The following is a 17,233-nucleotide window of genomic DNA, read 5'->3' as shown; positions in this document are numbered from 1 at the left end:
AATAACTACACATTCATATTTAATAAAGGTTATATTATCATAAACCCATCATATTATCTTCACTTTAATTCCTAGTGAAGAGACCAAAATCCCTTGATAACACTATCAATCTCTTAAAATAATATAACTAAATGATTTTCATTAAGATAAAGTGTTTATTGATGCTCAATTCTTTTTATCTTATTCCTAGACATAAAAATTATTAGGTGTTTTTTGCAATTCGTAGTTCAAAGAATTTTTTTAATTACAATTGAATAAAAAAAATCATACAAACAGGTGATTAAGCCAAAAACACATATTAAACATAGAAGAGAAACAATTAGAATGCTTTATTCAATAAAAAAAAATAGTCATTACATGAAAAATGAACCAATTATATTCAACTCCAACAAAAGAGAAGATTAGTTCATGACAATAAAAAAGCATAAAAGACATATATCACATAAATATCCTAAAATGACACCAAAATCTAAGAATACATGATAATTATCTATCATCCAAACTTAACTCAGGATAAAAAAAAAAAGTAGCACATTAAAATTTTATACGGATAGAAATTATATATTTTACCCTATTTTTTTTCATGCTTGACTTAACTCTCAACATTTGTTGTCAATGATAAGAAACTTTGGCATAGATTTGATGGAGTGGCCTATGGTTCAAGTTGAAAAAGTGGGGACCTTGATATGGATTTGGTGGAGTTGTCTGTGGTTTGTCTAGAAGACAATTTTTTTTCTTTTCTTTTATTTTGAATAATAAAAATTTGATCATTTAAAATTAGTTATAGGTTCAAATTGCATGTAATAGAAGACTTGAATTTAATAATGCAAGACTTTTTTTGTTGTTTATTTGGCACAAGAATAAATTATATTTCTTTGTAGATTATTTAAGTGATCTCATGAATTATTTTTTAAAAATATTTTATTGAACGTGAGTATTTTTATGATTGCTTAAATTTGGCACTTAAAATTATTTAAAAAGTAAAATGGAAATTAAAATTATGTTGCTCCTATTAGTATTTAAGTTGATAACTTGTAAAGAAAATAAAAAATATGATACTAATTTTTATGATAAAAAATTAAGATTCATTTTCAAATTAATTAGAAATAGACAATTAACACAACAAATATTTCCAAATAATGATAATATATAAACTGAAAAGCTTATGCATTAAGAATGCAAATCTTCATAAGTTAGATATTTCAATAAATTATATATTTATTTTTCTCTTCTATCACTATTCTTAAAATATCACCACACAAGTAAATGAAATTCAGACAAAGACTTTAATATATGAAGACTTGTGGTCTAACAATAAAATAGCTAAGGCCATAGATAAATAATTTAAAAAAACATGCCACACTTCTTGGTATATCATATCCTCTAATTTACTTTTTAAGCTAAATATGATCTACAATATATGGAGAAATTTGGACCAAGACTTATAAAAGAAAAAAGTTATGATCTCAATAATTATGGTAGACCAAGTTAAACAAGCATTTTACACTTCTTTGTATCTTACTAATTAATTATTAATGAAAAAGAATATAATATTCAGGCTAAAATACAATTAGAAATAGACGACACAACCATCTTTCCGATTAATGACAATGAAAATTAGTTTTTTTTTCACATATAAGAAGAATATTATTTTGTAAATTAAAAAATAGATCAAAATTAAATAGTTAGATTGAAACGAAAGAGTCTTTTTTTATATAGATTTTTTAACCGAAATAGTCTTTAAATTAGATCATTTTCCTATAATTGATGTATTCATCATTTATAATTTTTTTCCTTGCTTACTTAATTCTAAACATTTGTTGTCAATGATAAGGAACTTGATATGAAGGTAATGTGTGACCTATGGTTCATGTTGAAGAAGATAGAGACCTAAATATGGTTGGCTGGACTTTGTGGAGTGTCCTAAGGTTCAAGATGAAAAAATGAAGGACATTGACTTGGACTTGATGGAGTAGTCTATGGTTCAAGTGGAAAAAGTGGGGTCCTTGATATGAATTTGGTGGAGTGGGAAGTGGTTTGTCTAGGAGACTAAACAATTTTGTTTTCATTTCTTTTATTTGGAATAATAAAAAATAGATATTTTAAAATTAATTATGGGTTCAAACTGCAAGTAATAGAATATTTGAATTTTATAAGACAAGACATTTTGTTATTTACTTAACACGTACAGGTTTAACGAAAGGATTAATTGATTTAAATAATAGTTAAAATTTTAAGACTAATTAAGTCGAATTTAATTACCTTTGCTGTAAACTACTCAAAGTTTTAAAAAAATTATTAATATTTTCTTAAAATAAAAATTTCATTGATTTAAGAAATCCTATACTGTAAATTAAAATAAAATGTTTCTTATTTTAGTATTTGAGACAAGAATAAAATATATTTCTTTGTAGAAGATTATTTACGAATAAATATATTTTTTAGAATATTATATTGAACGTGAGTATTTTTATGATTTTTTAAATTTGACATTTACAATTATTTAAAAAGTAAAATGAAAATAAAAATTAGGTTTCTCCTATTATTTAAGTTGATAACTTATAAAAAATACAAAATATGATACTATTTTTTATAGAAAAAAGTTAAATTCTTTTTCACCACTTCTTTTTATATCAATAATTAATTTTTATATAATAAAGAAAATCATATTTAGGTTTGAATACAATTAGAAATAGATGACACAAACAACCTTTTCAATTGATGACAATTAAATTTAGTCTTTGTTTTCATATATAAGAGAATATTATTTTGTGAAAGCCAAATTAGAGTTAAGCCAAATTGGTAATATATATATATAGGCAATATTTGAGTTAAGCTCATGAAAGCCAAATTAGAAGCCCTGCAACTGCAACCAAACTTTCTAACAATCTCTTCCCGATATAAGATGCACTATTCTTAGCTGTGGCCGTTTCATCTGTCCCTTGCTTTCTACAATTCTGGGAACTTCCTTCAACTGAATGCACAAAAGAACACCAATTGTCCACTAAAGAGTTATATATTATTTCTCGTGGTTATTTATTTATTTATTTATTTTTGTCTAGAGCTTAGTGTTCATGTGGAGAGCTTGAGACGGGTGGAAGACTAAGTTTCAAATGAAACTTTTTTTAGTAATTGTTTTACAAATCATTAGGTGATTTCTAATTAATTAACAATTTAAATTTTTACACTGTGTATCAAAATTAAACTCATGTATTAACAGCATCAAAGTTATTTTGGTTCTAATTTTGATACTTTTGTTTTAATTAAGTACTACGTACTAGTAGTTGGCATTCTCATTATTTTATTATACGTACATTCTACATTCTGCTTACAACTTTCAATGAATGGAAAAAGTGGAGCTTGGACATCATTTGTCTGCATGACATTCACACCACTCACAAAAAGTGATTGAAAATTTTTAGACAAAATAGATAAAGAATTATTAATGTTGAACCATCATTGGAAGTGGAAAGTTCATTATGAGAAAGAAAAGCAGTTCGCCAAAATGGAAAGCAGTATAGTTAAAGAAAGCTCAAGTTTTCAACTTCTAGACATTCCATGTAGAGATAAGAAATGACAGTTCATAGAAAAGAAAAGGAAAAAAAATATGGCTTAAAGATCTTTATCTTTGTGAGAGTGTTACTGCTTGCACCTCCTTGCTTGTTAAGCTATCATGTACTTTGTGTAATGAAAGGATTGATTTAAATAATAGTTAAAATTTGAAGACTAATTAAACCAAATTTAATTACCTTTGATTTAAAGTATTATAAAAATTATTAATATTTTCTTAAAATGAAATTTCATTGATTTAAGCAATTTTATATTGTGATCTAAAATATTTTTTTTTCTTATTTTAGTATTCGATCTACATAAGAATAAATCATATTTCTTAGTAGATTATTTAATTTATCATATGAATATTTTTTTTTGAGAATATTATATTGAACATGAGAAATTTTATGATTGCTTAAATCTGGCAATTAAAATTATTTAAAAATTAAAATGGAAATTAAAATTATGTTTCTCCTATTATTTAAGTTGATGACGTGTAAAAAAATACAAAATATACTACTAATTTTTTTTAGAAAAAAATTAATATTCTTTTTCACACTTCTTTTTATATCATCAATTAATTTTTATATGTTAAAGAAAATAATATTCATGTTTGAATACAATTAGAAATAGATCACACAACAACCATTCCAATTAATGACGATTAAATCTAGTCTTTTTTCATATATAAGAGAATATTATTTTTTGAATTAAAAAATTGATCAAAATTAAATAGCAAGATATGAATGAAATAATCTTTTTTTATATAGAGTTTTTAACTGAAATAGTCTTTAAATTAGACCCTTTTCCTATAATTGATGTATTTATCATTAATATATTGTTTGTGCCCTATGGGCTATGGTTCAAGTTGAAGCCAGAGACCATAACATTGGCTGGACTTTGTGGAGTGTCCAAAGGTTTAAGATGAAAAAATACAGGACCTTGAGATAGACATGATGGAGTCGGCTATGGTTTAATTAACAAAATAATATTTAAATTAACAAAAGTTGAACTTTTAATAAAAGGCTTGAATTAAATAATAGTTAAATTCAATACCAAATTTTGTAATAATTAACAAAAGTTGAATTAACAAAATTCTGTAAAAGACTTGAATTAACAAAAGTTGGACTTTTAATAAAAGACTTGATGGAGTCCATGAAATAGAAGACTTGAATTTTTTTAATAAAATGTTGGACTTTTATTGTTTAATTAACAAAAGTTTAACGAAAGGATAGATTAAATAATAGTTAAATTCAATAAAAATTTTGTGTATATAGGAATTTTAAAAAGGGAGATAGATAAAGTAAATTCAAAATTATTTCCTATTCTAAGAATTAACTCGGGAGAATTGGATAATAAAGTCAATAATTAAAAAAAGGAAACGTCATAAAAAAAAGAAAAAAGAAAAGAAAGACACTTGCAGCAGTATAAATAATAGAAGTTTTATGATTTATATGCAGAAGCAAGAAGCACTTATACAATTAAGTTGTTTTCTATATATGCGTTGCAGAAGTTGAAGAAGTCAGAGACCTTAATATGGTGGACTTTGTGGAGTGTCCTAAGGTTGAAGGATGAAAAAATGGAGGATCTTGACATGACTTGATGGAGTAGTCTATGGTTCAAGTTGGAAAAGTGGGGACCTTGATATGGATTTGGTGAGTGGCCAGCGGTTTCTCTAGGAGACAATTTTGTTTTCATTTCTTTTATTTTGAATAATTAAAATTTGATAGTTTAAAATTAATTATGGGTTCAAACCGCATGTAATAGAATATTTGAATTTTATAAGGCAAGACTTTTTGTTGTTTACTTAACACGTACAGGTTTAACGAAAGGATTGATTTGAATAATAGTTAAAATTTGAAGACTAATTAAGCAAATTTAATTACCTTTGATGTAAACTACTTAAAGTTTTAAAAAAATCATTAATATTTTCTTAAAATAAAAATTTCATTGATTTAAGCAATTCTATACGGTAAACTAAAATAAAAAATGTTTCTTGTTTTAGTATTTGGCACAAGAATAAATTATATTTCTTTGTAGATTGTTTAAGTTATCGTATGGATTTTTTTTTAGAATATTATATTGAACTGAGTATTCTCATGATTATTTAAATTTGGCACTTGCAATTATTTAAAAAGTAAAATGGAAATTAAAATTATGTTTCTCCTCTTATTTAAGTTGATAACTTGTAAAAAAATAAAATATGATACTGATTTTTTTTTGAGAAAAAAAGTTAATATTCTTTTTACTTCTTTTATATAACTAATTAATTTTTATATGATAAATAAAATAATATTCAAGTTGAATACAATTAGAAATACATGACACAATAACTTTTCCAATTGATGATAATTAAATTTAGTCTTTTTTTCCTATATAAGAGAATATTATTTTGTGAACTGAAAAATTGATTAAAATTAAATAATTAGATTGGAACGAAATAATTTTTTATAGATTTTTTAATAGAAATAGTCTTTAAAGTACACCCTTTTCTATAATTGATGTATTCATCAATTAATTGAGTTAGATATTTCAATAAATTGAATATTTATTTTTCTCTTCTATCACTATTCTTAAACTATCACCATAAATGAAATTTAGACAAAAACTTTAATATATGAAGACTTGTGGTCTAACAATAAATAGCTAGGACCATAATTTTATAATTTAAAAAACATGTCACACTTCTTTGTAGATCTTCTAATTTACTTTTTAAGTTAAATATGATCTACAATACATGGAGAAATTTGGACCAAGACTTATAAAAGGAAAAACTATGATCTCAATAATTATGATAGACAAGTAAACAAGCAATTTAAACTTCTTTGTATCTCACTAATTAATTTTTAATAAAAAAGAAAATAATATTATGATTAAAAAACAATTAGAAATAGACAACACAACAATCATTAATGACAATGAAGATTAATTAGTCTTTTTCACATATAAGAAGAATATTATTTTGTGAATTGAAAAATTGATCAAAATTAAATAGCTAGCTTGGAATGAAATAATTTTTTTATAATTTTTTTAACCAAAATAGTCTTTAAAGTAAACTCTTTTCCTATAATTGATTTATTCATCAATTATATTTTTTTTCCTTGCTTGACTTAACTCGCAACATTTGTTTTGATATGAAGTAATGCAGTGACTATGGTTCAAGTTGAAGAAGTCAGACCTTAACATCATGGCTGGACTTTGTGGAGTGTCCAAAGGTTCAAGATGAAAAAATGGAAAACCTTGAGATTGACTTGATGTGTGAGCTATGATTTAGAAGACAATTTTCTTTTACATTATTTTTAGTTTGAATATTGAAAATTTGATAATTTAATATTAATCATGGTTGGGATTTGATGAAATAGAAGACTTGATTTTTTCTTAAAAAAATATTGGACTTTTGTACGTAACAAAAGTTTAACGAAAGATTGATTAAATAATAGTTAAAATTTGATCAGCTCTAAAAAAAAAACACTTTTTTCGATCAGCTCTAAAAAAAAAACACTCGTTTTCTATATTTGCGTTGCATGATCATGAATTCCTCCTCCATTTATATTCTTGTCTTTGTCCAGCTTTGGTTGTTAGCTTACCATGCAGAGAGAGTGTGTGCATCCCAAGTGAGCGTGAGACACTTTTGAAGTTTAAGAATAATCTCATAGATCCTTCAAATAGGCTTTGGTCTTGGAATCATAATCATACCAACTGTTGCCACTGGTATGGAGTCCTCTGCCACAACGTCACTTCCCATCTTCTTCAGCTTCACCTCAACACTTCACTTTCTGATGCTTTCTATCTTGACTATGATGGCTACTATCATTCGATGAGGAAGCTTATAGGAGATGGAGCTTTGGTGGAGAGATAAGTCCTTGTTTGGCTGATTTAAAGCATTTGAATTACTTGGACTTGAGCGGCAATGATTTCTTAGAGAAGGTATGTCAATTCCTTCTTTCCTTGGGACAATGACTCCTTGACTCACCTCGACCTCTCTTACTGGATTATGGGGAAGATTCCATCTCAGATTGGGAATCTCTCAATTTGGTCTACCTTGACCTCGGAGGTTATTCTACTGATCTCAAACCTCCTCTGTTTGCTGAAAATTTGGTGTATCTTGACCTGAGTTCAGAAGTTGCCAACGGAACAGTACCCTCTCAGATCGGGAATCTCTCTAAGCTTCGATATCTTGACTTGAGCTTCAATAATTCTTGGAGAAGGTATGGCAATTCCTTCTTTCCTTGGGACAATGACTTCCTTGACTCACCTCACCTCTCTTTTACTGGATTCCGTGGGAAGATTCCTCCTCAGATTGGGAATCTCTCAAATTTGGTGTATCTTGACCTGAGATATGTTTGCCAACGGAACAGTACCCTCTCAGATCGGGAATCTCTCTAAGCTTCGATATCTTGATTGAGCTACAATGATTTTGAAGGTATGGCAATTCCTTCTTTCCTTTGTGCAATGACCTCCTTGACTCATCTCGACTCTTCTTACGAATCTATGGGAAGATTCCTCTCAGATTGGGAATCTCTCCATTTGGTCACCTGACCCGAGGTTATTCTTCTGGTTTCCGAATCCTCTGTTTGCTGAAAATGTAGAATGGGTATCAAGTATGTGGAAGCTTGAATATCTTCATTTGAGTATGCAAACCTATCCAAAGCATTTCATTGGCTACACACTCTCCAATCTCTTCCTTCTTTGACCCACCTATATTTGTCAACTGCACACTCCCTCACTATAATGAACCATCCTTGCTCAACTTCTCATCTCTGCAAACTCTCCATCTTTCCATACTAGTTATTCCCCTGCCATTTCTTTTGTCCCCAAGTGGATATTCAAATTGAAGAAACTTGTTTCTCTTCAATTAGGGTAATGAAATCCAAGGTCCGATTCCTGGTGGTATTCGAAACCTCACACTTCTTCAAAATCTTGACTTGTCTGAAATTCATTCTCATCTTCTATACCTGATTGCTTATAGGTCTTCATCGTCTCAAGTCTGACCTAAGTCCAACAACTTGCATGGGACTATTTCTGATGCCCTGGGAAATTTGACTTCTCTTGTTGAACTTGATTTGTCATAATCAACTTGAAGGAAACCATTCCAACTTCTTTGGGGTAATCTCTGCAACTTACGGTGATTAGATTTATCATATCTCAAACTCAACCAACAGGTTAATGAACTTTTAGAAATTCTGCTCCTTGTATTTCCCATGACTCACAAACTTGCAGTTCAGAGTTCACGACTTTCAGGCAATCTGACAGATCATATTGGGGCATTTAAAAATATTGAGCCTAGATTTTTCCAACAACTCAATTGGTGGTGCTCTTCCTAGATCATTTGGAAAACTTTCATCATTAAGATATCTGATCTGTCTATTAATAAATCAGTGGAAATCCATTGAAAGTCTTGGATCACTCTCTAAATTGTCATCTCTTATATTGATGGCAATCTTTTTCAAGAGTTGTCAAGGAAGATGATCTTGCAAATCTTACAAGCTTGACGGATTTGGTGCATCAGGGAACAATTTCACTTTAAAAGTGGGTCCCAATTGGATTCCTAATTTTCACTTACCTATTTGGAAGTGACATCATGGCAGTTAGGTCCCAGCTTTCCATCGTGGATTCAGTCACAAAACAAACTTCAATATGTTGGACTATCTAACACGGGGATTTCGATTCTATTCCCACACAGATGTGGGAAGCACTTTCTCAGGTTTTGTATTTAAACCTCTCTCATAATCATATCCATGGTGAGATTGGGACTACATTAAAGAATCCAATATCTATCCCAACTATTGATCTAGCTCAAATCACTTGTGTGGTAAATTACCCTATCTTTCAAGTGATGTGTTTCAGTTAGATCTTTCAAGCAATTCATTCTCTGAATCCATGCAAGATTTTTTATGTAACAATCAGGACAAGCCAATGCAATTACAATTTCTGAATCTTGCATCAAATAGTTTGTCAGGAGAGATACCTGATTGCTGGATGAATTGGACACTTCTGGTGGATGTAAATTTACAAAGCAACCATTTTGTTGGGAACTTACCGCAATCCATGGGTTCCTTGGCAGAGCTGCAGTCTTTACAAATTCGTAACAACACACTCTCTGGAATATTTCCAACCAGTTTGAAGAAGAATAACCAATTGATATCCTTGGACCTTGGGGAAAATAATCTTTCAGGAACTATTCCAACATGGGTTGGAGAAAACCTCTTAAATGTGAAAATCCTCCGCCTTCGATCAAACAGTTTTGCCGGCCACATTCCAAATGAAATATGTCAGATGAGTGATCTTCAGGTTTTAGACCTTGCACAAAACAATCTGTCTGGCAATATACCGAGCTGTTTCAGTAACTTGAGTGCCATGACACTAAAGAACCAAAGTACAGATCCTCGTATCTATTCTCAAGCACAACAATATGGTAGGTATTACTCTTCCATGCGAAGTATAGTTAGTGTGCTACTATGGCTGAAAGGAAGAGGAGATGAGTACAGAAACATTCTGGGTTTGGTAACAAGCATTGATCTGTCAAGTAACAAGTTATTAGGGGAAATACCAAGAGAAATCACATATCTAAATGGATTGAATTTTTTAAACATGTCCCACAACCAATTGATTGGTCATATTCCACAAGGTATAGGTAATATGAGATCATTACAGTCCATTGATTTTTCCAGGAATCAACTTTCTCGTGAAATCCCTCCAAGCATTGCAAATTTGAGCTTTCTGAGCATGCTAGACTTGTCTTACAATCATTTGAAGGGAAAAATTCCAACAGGAACTCAATTGCAAACCTTTGATGCCTCCAGCTTCATCGGCAACAATCTATGTGGTCCACCACTGCCCATAAACTGCAGCTCCAATGGGAAAACCCATAGTTATGAAGGAAGTGATGGGCATGGAGTGAATTGGTTTTTTGTCAGTATGACAATTGGATTTATTGTGGGATTCTGGATAGTGATTGCTCCTTTGCTGATTTGTAGATCATGGCGGTATGCCTATTTTCATTTCCTTGATCATGTGTGGTTCAAACTTCAATCTTTTCGCTTAGGTAGTATCACTGTTTAGTGTTGCTTAGAATACTCCGAAGTTTTATCATTGTATTGGCATGTTGATCAATTTGTAGTCATTGCTATCTTCTTTTTTTTTTTTTTCAAATTTGAGAGCCTTATTTAAATTCTGTTTTTGGATGTAAAGAGGGAGAGTAGCTGAACGTAAAGAGGGGAAGGATAGGAGGTGTGGGGAAATGGAACTAAGGATAACCAAGTAATTTCAAATGCTTTGGTAGTCTCAATAGCATTTTTGGTAATGACAATAGTAGCCCATATATATAAATGATTATATGTGTGATACAACAAAATACAGGATAGATGAAACAACCCATACCAACCATACAAATTACAAGTTAATTATTATTTTTACATATTTTGATGCACAATAAATAGCAGATTATTTACGTTATCATATAAAATATATTTCTTTGTAGAAGATTATTTACGTTATCGTATAAATATATTTTTTAGAATATTATATTGAACGTGAGTATTTTTATGATTGTTTAAATTTGGCACTTATAATTATTTAAAAAGTAAAATGAAAATAAAAATTATGTTTCTCCTATTTAAAAAGTAAAATGAAAATAAAAATTATGTTTCTCCTATTATTTAAGTTGATAACTTATAAAAAAAAAACAAAATATGATACTATTTTTTATAGAAAAAAGTTAAATTCTTTTTCACCACTTCTTTTTATATCAATAATTAATTTTTATATGATAAAGAAAATCATATTTAGGTTTAAATACAATTAAAAATAGATTACACAAACAACCTTTTCAATTGATGACAATTAAATTTAGTCTTTTTTTTTCATATATAAGAGAATATTATTTTGTGAAAGCCAAATTAGAGTTAAGCCAAATTGGTATATATATATATATATATATATATATATATATATATATATATATATATATATATATATATATATATATAGGCAATATTTGAGTTAAGCTCATGAAAGCCAAATTAGAAGCCCTGCAACTGCAACCAAACTTTCAGACAATCTCTTCCCTATATAAGATTCTTAGCTGTGGCCGTTTCATCTGTCCCTTGCTTAGTGTTATTTATTTATTTTTATCTAGAGCTTAGTGTTCATGTGAAGAGCTTGAGACGGGTGGAAGACTAAGTTTCAAATGAATATTGACGCTTTTTGACTTACTATAAATCAATTTTGTGTTATTAAATATTTTACGGGTACGTCATTATTTAACTAATGTTAATTTAAAACAATTTTTTAAATATTAGAAATTTTCTTTGAAAAAAAAAATTCTCAAAGTTCAAATACAAAGTCAAATATATATCATGAATTTAAATACATAATTTTATTTTCTTCAAAAAATACATTTTCCCTCGAGGCCTCAACAACAAACCGGCACCCGTGATGAAAATTATAGTGCGGTCTCATTCCACTGTCTCAATAAATAAAAAATATACAAAAAATCACAATAAGGATATGTTAATTAAGAATTTAATTTAAATACACTTAGAATTGCAATTAATTATATATATTCTCCTATAACTTTTTTTAGTAATTGTTTTACAAATCATTAGGTGATTTCTAATTAATTAACAATTTAAATTTTTACACTGTGTATCAAAATTAAACTCATGTATTAACAGCATCAAAGTTATTTTCGTTTTAATTTTGATACTTTTGTTCTAATTTTGATACGTACTAGTAGTTGCCATTCTCATTATTTTATTATACGTACAATCTACATTCTGCTTACAACTTGCAATGAATGGAAAAAGTGAAGCTTGGACATCATTTGTCTGCATGACATTCACACCACTCACAAAAAGTGAGTGGAAATTTTTAGAAAAAATAGATAAAGAATTATTAATGTTGAAACATCATTGGAAGTGGAAAGTTCATTATGAGAAAGAAAAGCAGTTCGCCAAAATGGAAAGCAGTATAGTTAAAGAAAGCTCAAGTTTTCAACTTCTAGACATTCCATGTAGAGATAAGAAATGACAGTTCATAGAAAAGAAAAGGAAAAAAAATGATGGCTTAAAGATCTTTATCTTTGTGAGAGTGTTACTGCTAGCACCTCCTTGCTTGCTATGCTATCATTTACTTAACAAAGGTGTAACGAAAGGATTGATTTAAATAATAGTTAAATTTTGAAAATTAATTAAACCAAATTTAATTACCTTTGATTTAAAGTCTTAAAAAATGATTAATATTTTCTTAAAATAAAATTTCATTGATTTAAACAATTCTATACTGTGATCTAAAATTTCATTGAGTTAAATTCAATACAAAATTTTGTGTATATAGGAATTTTAAAAAGGGAGATAGATAAAGTAAATTCAAAATTATTTCCTATTCTAAGAATTAACTCGGGGGAATTGGATAATAAAGTCAATAATTAAAAAAAGGAAACGTCATAAAAAAAAAAGAAAAAAGAAAAGAAAGACACTTGCAGCAGCATAAATAATAGAAGTTTTATGATTTATATGCAAAAACAAGAAGCACTTATACAATTAAGTTGTTTTCCATATATGTGTTGTAGAAGTTGAAGAAGTCAGAGACCTTAATATGGCTGGACTTTGGGGAGTGTCCTAAGGTTCAAGATGAAAAAATGGAGGACCTTGACATGGACTTGATGGAGTAGTCTATGGTTCAAGTTGGAAAAGTGGGGACCTTGATATGGATTTGGTGGAGTGGCCAGTGGTTTGTCTAGGAGACAATTTTGTTTTCATTTCTTTTATTTCGAATAATTAAAATTTGATAGTTTAAAATTAATTAAGGATTCAAACCGCATGTAATAGAATATTTGAATTTTATAAGGCAAGACTTTTTGTTGTTTACTTATCAGGTTTAATGAAAGGGTTGATTTGAATAATAGTTAAAATTTGAAGACTAATTAAGCCAAATTTAATTACCTTTGATGTAAATTATTTAAAGTTTTAAACAAATCATTAATATTTTCTTAAAATAAAAATTTCATTGATTTAAGCAATTCTATATGGTAAACCAAAATAAAAAATGTTTCTTGTTTTAGTATTTGGCACAAGAATAAATTATATTTCTTTGTAGATTGTTTAAGTTATTGTGTGAATTTTTATTTTTTTTGAGAATATTATATTGAACGCGAGTATTCTCATGATTGTTTAAATTTGACACTTGCAATTATTTAAAAAGTTAAATGGAAATTAAAATTATGTTTCTCCTCTTATTTAAGTTGATAACTTGTAAAAAATATAAAATATGTTAGTGATTTTTTTTTTTAGAAAAAAAGTTAATATTCTTTTTCCTTCTTTTTATATAACTAATTAATTTTTATATGATAAATAAAATAATATTCAAGTTCGAATACAATTAAAAATACATGACACAATAACTTTTCCAATTGTTAAAAAAACTGTTCCAAAAAAGAATGTTTCTTATTTTAGTATTGACCACAAGAATAAATCATATTTTTTTGTTATTAATTTTGATTTTTTTTATGAATTTAGTGTACATTGGAATTTTAAAAAAGGAGATAATTACAGTAAATGCATAATTTTTCGTATTCTAAGATCGGGAGAATTGGATAATTAAGTCGATAATTTAGTATTAGGCACAATAATAAAAAAAGGTAAAAAAAACAATGAAAGTGAAGAAAAAAACAGGCAGGGCAGCAGTATAAATAATAGAAGTTTGATGATTAATATGCAGAAGCAAGAAGTAGACTTGTTTTCTATATATTCTTGCGTGATCATGAATTCCTCCATTTATATTCTTGTCTTTGTCCAGCTTTGGTTGTTCAGCTTACCATGCAGAGAGAGTGTGTGCATCCCAAGTGAGCGTGAGACACTTTTGAAGTTTAAGAATAATCTCATAGATCCTCCATTTTTTTTCCTTGCTTACTTAATTCTAAACATTTGTTGTCAATGATAAGGAACTTGATATGAAGTTAATGTAGTGACCTATGGTTCATGTTGAAGAAGATAGAGACCTAAATATGGTTGGCTGTGGAGTGTCCTAAGGTTCAAGATGAAAAAATGAAGGACATTGACTTGGACTTGATGGAGTAGTCTATGGTTCAAGTGGGAAAAGTGTAGTCCTTGATATGAATTTGGTGGAGTGGGAAGTGGTTTGTCTAGGAGACTAGACAATTTTGTTTTCATTTCTTTTATTTGGAATAATAAAAAATTGATATTTTAAAATTAATTATGGGTTCAAACTGCAAGTAATAATAGAATATTTGAATTTTATAAGGCAACACATTTTGTGATATGAAAGTGGTAATATATAGGTAGTATTTGAGTAATGCTCATGAAAGCCAAATTAGAAGCCCTGCAACTGCAACCAAACTTTCTAACAATCTCTTCCCGATATAAGATGCACTATTCTTAGCTGTGGCCGTTTCATCTGTCCCTTGCTTTCTACCATTCTGGGAACTTCCTTCAACTGAATGCACAAAAGAACACCAATTGTCCACTAAAGAGTTATATATTATTTCTCGTGGTTATTTATTTATTTATTTATTTTTGTCAAGAGCTTAGTGTTCATGTGGAGAGCTTGAGACGGGTGGAAGACTAAGTTTCAAATGAAACTTTTTTTAGTAATTGTTTTACAAATCATTAGGTGATTTCTAATTAATTAACAATTTAAATTTTTACACTGTGTATCAAAATTAAACTCATGTATTAACAGCATCAAATTTATTTTCGTTCTAATTTTGATACTTTTGTTTTAATTAAGTACTACGTACTAGTAGTTGGCATTCTCATTATTTTATTATACGTACATTCTACATTCTGCTTACAACTTGCAATGAATGGAAAAAGTGGAGCTTGAACATCAGTTGTCTGCATGACATTCACACCACTCACAAAAAGTGATTGGAAATTTTTAGACAAAATAGATAAAGAATTATTAATGTTGAACCATCATTGGAATAGTGGAAAGTTCATTATGAGAAAGAAAAGCAGTTCGCCAAAATGGAAAGCAGTATAGTTAAAGAAAGCTCAAGTTTTCAACTTCTAGACATTCCATGTAGAGATAAGAAATGACAGTTCATAGAAAAGAAAAGGAAAAAAAAATGATGGCTTAAAGATCTTTATCTTTGTGAGAGTGTTACTGCTTGCACCTCCTTGCTTGCTATGCTATCATTTACTTAACAAAGGTGTAATGAAAGGATTGATTTAAATAATAGTTAAAATTTGAAGATTAATTAAACCAAATTTAATTACCTTTGATTTAAAGTATTAAAAAAATTATTAATATTTTCTTAAAATGAAATTTCATTGATTTAAGCAATTTTATATTGTGATCAAAAATATTTTCTTTTCTTATTTTAGTATTCGATCTGCATAAGAATAAATCATATTTCTTAGTATATTATTTAAGTTATCATATGAATATTTTTTTTTGAGAATATTATATTGAACATGAGAAATTTTATGATTGCTTAAATTTGGCAATTAAAATTATTTAAAAATTAAAATGGAAATTAAAATTATGTTTCTCCTATTATTTAAGTTGATGACGTGTAAAAAAATACAAAATATGCTACTAATTTTTTTTAGAAAAAAATTAATATTCTTTTTCACACTTCTTTTTATATCACCAATTAATTTTTATATGATAAAGAAAATAATATTCATGTTTGAATACAATTAGAAATAGATCACACAACAACCATTCCAAATGACGATTAAATCTAGTCTTTTTTTCATATATAAGAGAATATTATTTTGTGAATTAAAAAATTGATCAAAATTAAATAGCAAGATATGAATGAAATAATCTTTTTTTATATAGATTTTTTAACTGAAATAGTCTTTAAATTAGACTCTTTTCCTATAATTGATGTATTTATCATTAATATATTGTTTGTGCCCTATGGGCTATGGTTCAAGTTGAAGCCAGAGACCATAACATGGCTGGACTTTGTGGAGTGTCCAAAGGTTTAAGATGAAAAAATACAGGACCTTGAGATAGACATGATGGAGTCGGCTATGGTTTAATTAACAAAATAATATTTAAATTAACAAAAATTGAACTTTTAATAAAAGGCTTGAATTAAATAATAGTTAAAGTCAATACCAAATTTTGTAATAATTAACAAAAGTTGAATTAACAAAATTCTGTAAAAGACTTGAATTAACAAAAGTTGGACTTTTAATAAAAGACTTGATGGAGTCCATGAAATAGAAGACTTGAATTTTTTTAATAAAATGTTGGACTTTTATTGTTTAATTAACAAAAGTTTAACGAAAGGATAGATTAAATAATAGTTAAATTCAATATAAAATTTTGTGTATATAGGAATTTTTAAAAGGGAGATAGATAAAGTAAATTCAAAATTATTTCCTATTCTAAGAATTAACTCGGGAGAATTGGATAATAAAGTCAATAATTAAAGAAAGGAAACGTCATAAAAAAAGAAAAAAGAAAAGAAAGACACTTGCAGCAGTATAAATAATAGAAGTTTTATGATTTATATGCAGAAGCAAGAAGCACTTATACAATTAAGTTGTTTTCTATATATGCGTTGCAGAAGTTGAAGAAGTCAGAGACCTTAATATGGGTGGACTTTGTGGAGTGTCCTAAGGTTGAAGTAGTTTATGGTTCAAGTTGGAAAAGTGGTGACCTTAAAATGGAGGACCTTGACATAGACTTGATGGAGTAG

The 17,233-nt window shown here is 28.1% G+C and overlaps 1 protein-coding gene across 1 annotated transcript; it reads left to right on the top strand.

The window, feature by feature from the left end:
• Positions 1-9,600: 9,600 nt before the first annotated feature.
• Positions 9,601-17,233, top strand: LOC121173705 (receptor-like protein EIX2). Its single transcript, XM_041010394.1, has 2 exons — positions 9,601-10,503; positions 17,102-17,233. Exons 1-2 carry the CDS (start codon positions 9,601-9,603, stop codon positions 17,231-17,233), a joined length of 1,035 nt encoding a protein of 344 aa, XP_040866328.1.

Source organism: Glycine max, chromosome 16 (genome assembly GCF_000004515.6).
Source record: "Glycine max cultivar Williams 82 chromosome 16, Glycine_max_v4.0, whole genome shotgun sequence".
In the NCBI taxonomy this organism is placed as follows: Eukaryota; Viridiplantae; Streptophyta; class Magnoliopsida; order Fabales; family Fabaceae; genus Glycine; species Glycine max.
This window is presented reverse-complemented; position numbering and strand designations above follow the sequence as displayed.

Bases quoted from the DNA above. Each gene is read 5' to 3' on its own strand.
- LOC121173705 (XM_041010394.1), top strand. From the start codon at position 9,601: ATGGGTTCCTTGGCAGAGCTGCAGTCTTTACAAATTCGTAACAACACA. The intron at 10,504-17,101 runs GTGATTGCTCCT...TATGCGTTGCAG, and splicing joins TTATTGTGGGATTCTGGATA to AAGTTGAAGAAGTCAGAGAC.